This window comes from Magnolia sinica, chromosome 10, assembly GCF_029962835.1.
Source record: "Magnolia sinica isolate HGM2019 chromosome 10, MsV1, whole genome shotgun sequence".
Classification (NCBI taxonomy): Eukaryota; Viridiplantae; Streptophyta; class Magnoliopsida; order Magnoliales; family Magnoliaceae; genus Magnolia; species Magnolia sinica.
The window spans coordinates 56,417,373-56,430,210 of NC_080582.1; the positions used below are offsets into that span (position 1 = coordinate 56,417,373).

The window sequence follows — 12,838 nt, forward strand, 5'->3', positions numbered from 1 at the left end:
GAATGCTGGTTCGTGTAAACTGTTCAGTTCCCAAACCTCTATCAAGCTGTACTTAGCAGAAATTTCAACAATAAAGGTGCTGTCATTTTTCAAAGACCTGAAACCCCAAGCATTACCTAGTTGAGAATACAGTCTTCGAATAAGCAGAAATAGTGTTTAACACCTTTCACATTCCAACAACAATAGAAAGTCAAGAGACCCTTGTCTATGATTCCAATTGCCAATTTAATTTCTTTTCTAAGAAGTTCCAAATTTTCGCAAGTTTCATCCAGCTAATAAACTTAAGAGTGGTGTCTCCCAATTTCAAATTTCAATCCCTACAGAAGATTCTCCCTGATCTGATTCCACAACAATATGTATGGCAAGATGTTACATATTATATGCTTATCCAAAAAAAAATATTCCCAATTCTCCTCTATATGCCTCCCAAAACCAATCATCAACTATTTATTACCTGCCCTTTTACCATCAACATTTGGACTCACTGGTCTAACCAGTTTTTTCTGTAACTTGCAATACTGGCCCCTCGGTTTATGATGCCTTTGTAGCCTGCAACATGGCTCATATTGGAAAGGCTGATGCGTAAACAATATGCAAGTCCTTGTTTCCCTACTCTGTGGCATATCTGTCTCAAGCAAAATCACTGCATCTTTAAATATTCTAACTCACCCCCTCTAGGACTCTTACACACGTCATTCAAAATATTAGTGATATTATCAATAATATTCCTGATATTATCGGTATTGCTAGGGTAGCGATATGGAAACAGCTGAAAACCGAAGAATTTCTTTGTATCGGTGATATTATCGACTTTATCATGCATATTGCCAACATATGTCAATATTAATGAGCATGTCACCAGTATAAATCTTCTGTGCATTGGTGATACAGGTGATATTATCGCTGACATCGGGAGTGCTTCTAGAAAAGTGCCAAATTAGAGAAGTAAAAAAAACTAAAAAATGAAAACTGTCCATTTTTTATTTTTTATTTTTTTTTTTTTCAAAGCTTGTATTTGGGAGAGATTTGACACAACGAGAGCGGAAGTGGGCCTAACCTTGAAGGTGAGTTTTATTTTCAAAAATATCCATTTTTCTTAAGATTTTGGCATGGATTTCAACTCAAATCCATTTTTATACATGATTCTCATGCATTGATATGGATTTGAGTTGAAAATGTCAATATTTGGGGTATAAACTGGGGAAAATTGGAGAAATCCTATTTTTCTCCAATTTCACCACTAAAATTTGTAATTGAGGATTGAATTTTTAGTATCATGGTGAGAGTTAGTCGATCTATCGATTCGACTGAACTTTTTGATTTTTCAGAAAAAAATTACGTAAATGAATTTAAAAAATCTATTTTATTTAGAAATAAACTTATTTCAATATGAAATACTTTTTTTTTCATTTATGGATGGATGTTTAATGATGTCTTCCATTTTTTGAGGAAAAAAAAAATACTTTTTCAATTATTTAAAAATTATGAAAAAAAATCTGTTTATTTTATAAACATTCTTTTTCATTTCAAATTTTTTTTATGTATAGACGGATGTATGATGCATGTATGTGTGGATGGGCACTCTTTTTTTTTTCTTTTTTTCTTTTTTTTACAGATGGATGCATGCATGTATATAATGTACGTGTTTCTCTGTGTGGATGGATCGATGGATGGATGGGGAGAGAGATGATGGCTTCGAGCTGCCTCATAGCCCCACGTGTATTTGAGGGACAGCCAGATAGGGTTTCTTTTTCCCCCATTTCCCTTAGTTTGTAGATGTATTACGTATGCTATACTAGTATTGTATGATATGAACTCATTTTGGCTACTATTGCACTGGTTTTTAACGATACCACATGGTTTAGGCCCCCTAAATGGAGGATTTTTTTTGGCAATGTTTTGATTCCTAAATATCTAAAGTCTTTTAGCATCACATGAAGTTTCACTGAAAATTCCACCTTTTTCTCCAATGTTTCCTCCGTGAGCAATATTTTTCATGAGTATTGGAAATAATATCAACAATATCAATATGTGTTTCCATATTCCCAGTCATCAATACATGTAATGATATCGATACACTATACACTGGAAACACCTGAAGAGATGTTTCAGAATTCTGTAATTTGATAAATCCTTTTTTTTTAAATCTCATCAAGAAGCCAGTAATCTCACCCCTCTGGCATCAACCTGTTTGGATTGGTGTAAAGAAAGGGAAAGTTCATCTCCCACTTTAACTTTCCATTGTGAAACTCTTTTTATAAGAAACAAAAGACAAAAAAAAAACAAAAAAACAAAAAAACAAAAGAAGTGACGCTCTCCATCAAAATTTGGATTCACTGGTCTAACCTTTTTTTCTGTATCTTCCAATGCTGGCCTCGGTTCATGATGCCTTTATAGCCTACAACGTGCCTCATGTTGAAAAGGGCAGTGCGTAAAAAATCTGGAAGTCCCTATTTCCCTACTCTATGGCATATTTGGCTCAAGCAAAATCATTGCATGCCATATTTGGCTCAAGCAAAATCATTGCATCTTTAAATATTCTATCCTACTCTCTTTATTATTCTTGTTTTGGAATTTTTTTAATTTGATAAATCCTAAAAAAGTTATCATCAAGAAGGCAGTATTCTCACCCATTGGCATCAACCTCTTTGGATTGGTGGAAAGAAAAGGAAAAGTAATTCCCGCAACGGTTCCCACACTTGTAGGAAAGGGAATTTCCAATATACCAATATGCCACGTGTGGTATGTACCATCCATCCCCAAGTTCCCCAAATGTGCCACACATTCCAATTTGCCACCATTCATCTTCAAGTGGCTTTCATGTGCCAATTTGCAACATTGTCAATGTTCATCTTCAAGACCCCTACATATGCTAATGTAGCATATATGGGTATAGAGAATGCTAGTGTATAGTGTAGTGGCCCTTTTTGGTGTAAGTGCATTTGCACACTTTCCTCTTCTCCTGCAGTGTACTATATGCTCTATTATAATAAAATATTGTGTGTTAGGGCAAGATAGCCTAACACGACATCTTTCCAAACTCTCCTCCTCCTCTCTCAATTTCTCCTCTCTTCTTCACATTATAATCATCAAACCACTCTCTACTATGGGCGCATGTAATAGTGTGCCCCAAAATGTGGCACCATCCATCTTCAAGCGCCTCACATGCGGCACCATCCATCTTCAAGCATGCACATGTAGCCCATGCCAATATTCCACATGTGCCACCATCCATCTTCAAGCGCCCCATGTACCACTGTCCATCTTCAAGCGTCCCACCTATGCCACATGCCACCAACTCCCAGGTAAATCTCCCATGACAGGTTTTATTTTGCCAAAAAATTGATTTGAAAATGGGTCCAAATTTTTATGGAAAACTTTATTGAAAAACAAAGTAAACTTCTTTCCCTTTCAACCAACTTTTCCTTTCCCTTTCCTTGGAAATAACATCTCCTTTCCTTTCCTTCAATCCAAACAGACCCCAAAGGCCATTGTCTCTGGCAAATGGGATTTTCATCTTTGCAAAATAGGTGCCTTCTAACTGGGAAAATTTTATTGAAAAACAAATATCGGAAACTTAACTTTGACGCATCTGCTTGTGGCAGTCGTCAGGTTAGGGGCATAGGAGTAATTCCGGACTTCTGGTAGAAAATGTATAGCTTCCTATTATAAAAGGCTACACAGCTGCTCCTCTAACATGATGGAGTTCACTGCTCTCCTACTGGACATTAATCTAGCAATCAACTTATACATTCAGCAGTAAATTGAGGGTCACTCTCTGTTATCTATCCAGGTTGTTAAATAAGGTAGTCCCCACTTGGAACTCGTTGCAACTATGGAATTGTCAGGCCCAGATTTTCAAGATCCATAGTTGGTCCACCAAGAATATCTATAGTGAAGTGAACATGCTTCAGATATCTTGTCTAAATCCACGCTTGATTAATATCAACAATAGCAGGGCTCAACCCCACCCAAGAATGTATGTATGTTTCCTCATTTTGGTGTTTAATGTAATCCTTGTAAGTTGCCAAAAAAATATAAAAAAATTATTTGTTATAGAAGGTAACCAGTAAAACATAGTAACACCTTTCCCTTTTAGTTCCTGTAAATAGTAAGGTTCAAAAGACTGTAATCGCATTATAAAAGCATTATCGTTACATAACACAATGGCCAGAAAACAGTGTCATATAACATAATCTCATGTAGTCATATAGAGAAGAACATCCTCCTTACAGAAAGGCCACTAAGAAAATGGAAAATATCGTGCCATGAGAAAAAACAGTTGTTTTGACTGCAAGACAACATCGTAACCATAATGTAACACAATTCAATTTAAAGAAGCATCCCATATAGATAACTGTCAATGTTATTTAAAAGCCATCATTAAGAAAATAATGGCTGTTATTTAACAGGTTTGTCTGATAGGTATTTTTCTTTACATAACACCACATATGACCAGTTCCCATTATAAAGGCTGTTATGACATTTTTTGTTAACCTTCACACATGTTTTTCTTAACTTCTGCATATATTTTTCTTTTATTAATAAAATGGTGCTGGTTTTCAAAAAGAAAATTTCAATAGGAAGACATTATGGCAATGTTTGAGGAGTTCTTTGATAGAGGCATCAGAAGCAGGGACATGAACTCTTCTTTTATCACAATCGCACCTAAGAAGATGGATGCGAAGCGACCAAGGGCAAGAGGTTCTATCATTTGGGCTCTAAATATCAAGGCGGTGATTTGGCATGTATGGCTTGAGCAGAACGCTAAGATATTCCATAGCAGGGGGCATTCAGCAAAGGTCCTACTGCTGAAGATTTTTGTATCCGCGATTGAGTGGGGGTTGCAGCATGGTCAGCTGAAACTTGAAACGTAACCCTATGGTGCTATTCAAGTAATTGGATCGGGATCATTCAGGGGACAATCTCCATCCCAAAGTTTCAGTGAAGTGGTCCCCACCTTCCCCAGATTCATTCAAAGCTCAACTTCGATCATTGCTCACTTGGCAATCAAGTCTTTCAAGCATTGGAGGGGCATTCTCAACAGCATATGGTAGATCAGTTATTGAATCATTGCCTGCCAGGGATTCACGATTCTAGCTCCGTAATGCAAGGGCATTTTCACATTGGACTCGAGTGGGGTCGCTTGTTGGATGCAGGGGCACACTTGGGGTGGGTGCGGCCCACGAAGGAGGTCTCGTGTTCGAGACTCCTCACCGGGGGTGATTAATGCACATTTCACACCAGGCTCGAGTGGGGTAGCCCATGGGATGCGGGGACACACTCGGGGTGGGCGGCCCATGTGATTTGGGGCCCACGAAGGGGGTTCGGCCGAGGTCCTAACCCATGCGATGTGGGGCCTGGGCTATGAGATAAAGGGATTAAAAGTTGATGAGGACATCGTGCACATGCAAGCCCACACAGGACCACTCCTACGCACGTACGTACGCAGAAGGTGGACCCCATCATCGATCTGGCTCGATGACGACGTCCAGGGAGGGCCTCCTAGTTAGAAGACAAGTATTTGTTCAAAAAAAGTGGGCCCGATAGTCAAGAAAAGCCCATCATGGGATCTCATGATCGTAACCCACTCGTCGGATTGATTTCATATTTTAGGTTTTGTTTATTGTTATTATTTAGAACATTACAAACGCTTTAGATTTCTCTGCTTGGTTTTTATTTTAGTTCACTTTATCGCCAAGTAATAGGTTGCGCACACAGTGCGACTTTTGGGGTATAGGATTTTTCCTATAAATAGACACACCTTATAGTTCTTTTGATTCATTGAAGTTAATAAAAAAAATTCCTACTTTATTTTTCTGCTCTCTTCGTGAGTTGTGGAAGAAATCAAAAGTGGGTGCGAAGCCCTCCCTTTTCGAAGGGCTAACTACCGTGGTGCGAAGCCACATCGATCCCGATCCACCCCCATCCTCCATCATCTTTTTTTTCCATCTTCCCTCACCATCCGTACTTCGAATTCGTCTTTTTTGTTGCATCAGATTTCTTCATTACAGCAGGTTTCCAGATTTCGGCCCGCAGGCGAGCTGAAACTTCGGCGGAGCACCACACTCAGACCAAAGCTCGGATCGACGTCAGATTTGGGGGTTTTGCAGCCCAAGCCTGGCCGACCAAGGCCTAGGAATCCGTTTCTGGATTCCGTCCCCCACCACACGTGCGGCTAGCCTCAGGCGCACATGCACCTGCACCTGGCTCGCTGTCCACACGCAGGGACTGTCTTAGGTTCAGGTTTCTTCTTATTTTCCTCTCTTTTATACATAATTTCATAAATCCTGACCCTAGATTACATTATCCCTAATTGATTTGCCTCTTTTCTCATCCTAGGGTTCCTTGAATTGAGATTGGGGAATCCCTTGGATTAGGGACTGATTCTTATGCATGTGTGGTTGATTTCTATTTCCCTTTGAGTATTGTTTGGTTCATAATTTTCATTGATCCAGCCCTAACGTGTGTAGGCCTGGATCCGCATAGATTCCCCTTTAATTGAATGTTTGGATTTTCATGTGGGATGTGGAATTTGTGTGATTGTTTCTGAATTGGTGTGATCTAAGCCTGAAATCTTGCATATCATATTTAAATTCACGTCCTGCATCAAATTTGGTATCAGAGCCTAGGGTTCTTGTAGGGGAATTCACCACATATTTAGGGTTTCGTTTATTTGAGTCCTTCATGCATCCAATCCATCATATATAGCTGCTAGAAAACTGTAGTCCCTGATATATGTAGCTGAATTTTAGTAACGGTGTGTAATCTCCTTCATATAGAGTCTCGTAGGGTCATTTAGTCTTTTTAGATGCATATAGTTGCCGTCTGTGGTACATCAAGTTTGGCCTTCATCTTGCGGTACATCAAAATTTAGTCCAATCATAATAGAAGGCTATTAAGCAGATATTAAAAGACCAAGGGCCGTGGAAGCTAGCTTCTTTGATGCATGAAGCAGCTGACCAAAAGGATAAATTGCAGGCTTCTCTTCACCACATTCTGCATTGGGTAACCAGTCAGCAGATTCCCTGGCCAAGCGATCTATCACGTTTCCAAGGAGATTGTAGATAATAAAATAATAATAATAATAATAATAATAAAGAGTTCTGTATTAATGCCCATTCTTCTTGGGCCTTTTTTTATTGCACTAAGGTTGTATTTCTCTTTTCTTTCTAATAAAATTTCTTGATATTCATAAGAAGGCCCTTCTCTGCTCCTTGAGTTAGCATTTTATACATATACATGTTCTAGGTCCTCTTCTTCTTATTCCTTTTTTTATGGAAGAGTGACTCTTTTTTTTAAACGCGAAAAGGTAATATTTCTTTTATTAATAAAACGGTTTTACTTGTCAACAAGACAATGTCAAGCAATCCCCCCCCTGTTCATTGAGTTAGCATTTATACATATTTCTAAGTGCCTTTTTCTTTTAAAGAATGACTAAATTTTTATTAAAATTATAAAGGAAGAAAATATTAGATATGATGAAGATCAACTCCTGGAAGGCCTTGACGGGACAACCGGCTAAGGCATTGGAGAACTTGGCCCAATCTACTGCAAAGCAGTTCGCCTTTTGAAAGGCCTGATCCAGATTGCACAATTTATCTCTAAATGTCCACTTTGGATTCCAGCCAGACGATCAAAGAAATGGATAACAACATGACCCACTGAATGGTTCGTCTTTTCCTCCCTCTTTTTACAAAATGCCACATAATGAAGAGATCCCCAATCTTTCCAGACTGATCCAAGAAACCATCAAGAGGCTAAAGTATCCTCAAACTTTTGCACGAAAGAGCAGTGCAGAAACAAGTGGACGACTGTTTCCTCCTCACGCAAACACAAAATTCAACTATTGGGCACAGTTGTCCGTCTACAAATGTCCGCTATGTTAGAATCTGACTGTTATCAACCTGAAACTTACGGATATTAATAGCATACTAGCATCGATATGATCTCATGACTCATATGAGGTTCATAACACCTATTGTTCATCGTACCATCATAGAGTCCATTATGTTTCCTTTGTTGGTAGCCAGGGATTGAATTGATGACCTCAACAATGTGACCCTCACATCCTAGAAGCTGAGGTGAGAGGCACATGAAGAATGTTACAACAAATTGATTTCATTTCCTACCAGAACGTTTCAAATGCAATTAACATTACTCTGTGACTGGAACTCCCAACTCATCCTACTGAGAGGCTTACTACCTTTGCAGATCTAGGTCTTAGGATCCAAGACAACATGTCACACTGACCAAAGGCGAAATATACTTTATCCAGGAATAACTTCCAAACAAAATGAAAATATATGTCAGCAGGAAATATTTACCCACCGAGTAATAAAGGAACTTGTTGTCAAACATACAAAGGATAATCAGTTAATAAGGAAAGTTGTTCAAGATAAAACTGAACTGCAAAGGAAAATTTAGCTACTTAATCACCCAAAGGCAACAAGAGAAAGAAATAGAACCTTTCCAAATCAAAGCCCCCAATCCCAAGAACATAATCCAGATCAACTTTACCAAAGGATGTCCGCTTCAGATGAGCCATCCGATTGATGTTCTGTGTTCAGTGACAACATCATATAGTAGCCCGAGAAAGGAAATCAAATCCCGAATAGTATATCTGAAATAATGCAGCAGGATTTCTAACCTTTATCCGCTGGATCAAGGAAGCAATTTCTGGCTCACCAACAAGGTCAGTCTGACAGCAACAAATAGTTCATCAACCTCACTTTAAAGAAACAAAGCACTGTAATCTATGTTCTGGCTATAACACAGCATCCAACAGCTCTTTAAATGGTATTCTCAATAATAATGCCAAAATAGCACATCAGTACGTGATATTGCTCATAGTATATTGAACCTAACGTTTCTCTCTCTACCATTCAATAAAAAATAAGAAGAATGATTTCCCAGAATCTACTCTGATAGAGAATTAAAATACTGATATTGCCTATAGCCATGTTACATTAAATTAAAATGTGCCTCTAGACCTGCTAATAACTTATCGGCTGATATTTTCGAAATGGTTGATACCACATAATTCTATGTAGTAAGGCATTTCAATTTATAAACGAAATGATTGTATCGGACAAGCATGTCAGAAACAGAGAACAGTGTTAGGACAGCAGCAGCGCCCTAATGTTAAATGTGTATTAATGTTAAAATAGTATGTTGTTGAAAATTTTCTAATCTGGAAATAATTTGACTATTTATGTAATGTAAAATATTTCTACAAATAACCATCAAATGCCTACTTAGCTGGATGATGTGTCTTTCAACAATATCAATGTAAACAAGAAGAAAAAAGTAGGAGACAAAGATGCAGGCCAAACCTTGATCCGAGTAGAAACCAGGATGCAAAGCAGGCCCAAACTAGAAAATTGCCATTATAAGAACCTCTGAATTGTTCTATCAAAAAATTGTTCTATCAAAGCTATTACCCTCCAAATATTAGAAGCACAATAGGGAGAAGAATGCTTCACATCCCACCCCTCTTGTCTAAGGTCCATATTTATGAACTATAAGCCCCCTCCCAAATCTCCAATGCCACTTTCGAAGGAGCATTCCATTCACAAGACCCAGATCCTTCAAACTGGCTCCACCTTCTTTAATTGGCATGCAAACCTCTTCCCACCTAAGAAGTTTGAACTTTCTTCTCTCCTCGGCCTCTTTCCACAAAAATCTCTTCTCAACTTGTCCAATCTATCCAGCACTGACTTGGGACATTTAAAAAGGGCCATAAAGTACACTAGCATATTAGAGAATGCCGCTTTTATAAGATTTAGCCAGCCTCCCAAAGAACAACACTACTATATTGATGCCCTAGCCCAAGAATCAGGTTGATCTACTGGTCAAGTTGGCCATGTTTACAAAACAAATGTACAGCTGTGAAAAACTTGGTTGAAGTTTTCCAACTCATCCGCCCATTTCCAATTTCGGGGCCCACATATTAAATGGACCAGATTTTAAAACATATACAAGGTCCGATAGACCAACCCAATGGATGGATTAGATCTCCCATGTCTCTTACATGCTGGCCCCTGTGTTGCCTCTACTCGATCTTTACTAGCCTCTACTCGATCTTTACTGCACACACCTGTGCGCATAGCAAAGCAAAGTTAAGAAGTATTTTTTATGAATGTTTTCCATCAAGTATTTGAGTGCACTGGAATATTTATTAGGCATTGAAGTGGGAAGACCAAAAAGACAACTCCTACAAGGAGAGGAATGTTGGTAAGTGTTGACAGCCCTGAAAAGAGGATGAGAAGAATACCTAAAAAGACTTGGATTGAGGGGTGAAATGGGATATGAATGGTTGTTCATGTACCGTGGGGCCTTAGGATTGATCGGCGAAACAGGATTATAAAGTCGACCAAAAACAGTTAGGACAAGGGTATGATAAAGATGATGACAATTAGGGCCTGTTTGATTTTTCAGGTAAGAGGTAATTACCTGGTAAATGGGTAATAATTACTTACCCAAGTAATTACTGCATCATTTCTTACGCTTGACGGCTTCACTTTTCGGCACTAGAACCGAGGATGGTTGCCAAATGAATGTAGGGCCCACTGTGATGTACCTGATGTATCAACACCGTTCATCCTATATGTCAGCCTCATTTAGGGTATGAACCCAAAAATGAGGCAGATCCAAAGCTCTAGTGGACCACACCACAGGAAACAGTGGAAATTGGATGCTTACCGTATAAAAATTTATGTCGCCCTCAGAAGTTTTGGATGAAGCTGATATTTGTGTTTACCCCTTATCAATGTTTTTATGACTTCATGAACAGGTTAGATGACAAATAAACATTAATGTGGGCCCAATAAACAAAATAACTTTCAATGGTGGACGTTTAAGGCCATTGTTTCCTGTGGTATGAGCCACTTGAGCGTTGCATTTGTCTCAATTTTGGACTTAGGCCCTAAAATCTTCTGATAAAACAAATGGACGGTGTGGATATGTCATGCACATCACAGTGGGGTCCACAAATTTAAGTCAGCTTTTTGGACCAATTTTCGAGATGAAAATACATTTGAAATTTCAAACAGAGTAAAAAGGTAATAATGACCTTTTTCAAGGGTATTTCCCTGATACACAAAAATCAAACAGGCCCTTAGGGTTTGTATGATTGGTCACAATTACATGTAGTCAACCGTAAATGAGTAATAATTATTTACTTCTTATTTTTTAGAAATGTACAGCATCTTTACAAGCCTCGCGTTGGGTACCGTGCTACGTTGCAAAACTGTGGGCTGTACCATGATCTCTGTGTTTCATCCACGCCGTCCATTCATTTTGCCATATCATCTTTGGGCTCCAAAGCTCAAGTGGCCCACAATGGGAACAATTATGTCCACCATTGAACCCACTGTTTTCTGTGGTATGGTCCACTTGATCTTTGGATCTGCCTCGTTTTTTGGGCTCATGCCCTAAAATGATTTGAAAAGATGAATGAACAGTGTGGATATAACACATACATCATGGTGGGCCCCACAGAGTTTTCTTTGAAATGAGGTTGAAATGTGCACTGTTTTCGAGGTGGAATTCCGTCTCTTCCAAACAAGATGGACAAAACCATCATTATGGTTTTACCACACATTACCACCATTTACCTCCAATCAAACAGGCCGTTATTGAAGATTGCAATTGATCCAGTTTTCAACTCAGTGTGTCAAAGCAGTGTTCAATTTACTGAAACTCCACAAAAATTAGAACGAAGTATTACTGTTCTTTTAACGATTGACGAGGTTGTGAAATATGTAGGTAAGACCTCCATAAATTCAACATGTGAGGGTTGCGCCAGACTTGAGCTTTCAGGAATTTCAACCAGATAGCAATAGATAACCATGGTCTAGGCATTGAAACACTATTTCAAATTGAAATCAACATTTATTGGGAAACATACCTTGTTCACTATAATGCGGTCTGCATATGCAATTTGTTCCACTGCCTCGTTGACTATTCCTTTGGGCTTAACCTCATCTAGGTGAAAACCCGCATGCTTTGCATCGACCAAGGTAACGACTCCATCCAACTTAACATCATTGAAAACTACATCCTCTGCATAGAATGTCTGGATTATCGGTGCTGGATTTGCTAAGCCTGTACAGCAGCAATAACAACCATAGAAGCTGAGGGAACATTTGAAATTTTCAGCAAGTAATTAATCAGAAAAATGAAATGCAATATAGCAAGTTGGAAGCAAATGCAAACAGATGATTGGTAAGTCATAATCACTGGAGAAAAGCCTTAATAGATACATATAAATATATATATACATACATATATATAATTTGACTGAGAAAGAACTACAGATGAAAAAAAAAAAAAATCAAAGAAAAGGAGAATTACTGATAATCAATATCGGAAGTCTTTTCTACATCTTTCCAAGGAAATTACTGATGTTTATGGAGCCTGCAGCTAAACCTAACTGGAGAGGTAGAAAGAGAGAGGAAAAAGAAACCATACATTTGGAGAAACCGTTGAATAGAAGTTTCTATTATCTGAAGAGTTCTATTGCTATTTGTAATCCCTACCATGATGACATGACTCATTGTTAATATAAAGGATCATATTTTGCATAACATATTAGAACAGAGAAAGAGAGTGACAAAATCCTTTACATGGTTGAAGCATCTTCAATGTGCATAAATCTATAATCAAGTCTTTTGACTTGGACATTTGAAAAGCATATCTTTAACATCATAATGACCAAAATAGGTGTACCATATGACTTTAATATTTACTTTAACTGCATATTTTAAAAATGGATGCAAGTTGTTAGACATTACCCACAGCAAAAATGATTTCCTGACATATCGATCTATATGCA

The 12,838-nt window shown here is 38.3% G+C and overlaps 1 protein-coding gene across 1 annotated transcript in view; it reads right to left on the bottom strand.

Annotated features, from left to right (window-relative positions):
- The window catches only part of LOC131258401 (uncharacterized), a 43,926-nt gene that overhangs the window by 19,239 nt on the left and 11,849 nt on the right, over nt 1–12,838 (bottom strand). Inside the window, exons 4-6 of the mRNA XM_058259716.1 lie at nt 11,912–12,108; nt 8,651–8,701; nt 8,469–8,560 (exon numbers count right to left, since the gene is read on the bottom strand). Of these exons, the coding sequence (XP_058115699.1) occupies nt 8,469–8,560; nt 8,651–8,701; nt 11,912–12,108 (340 nt within the window). The remainder of the gene's footprint in view (nt 1–8,468; nt 8,561–8,650; nt 8,702–11,911; nt 12,109–12,838) is intronic.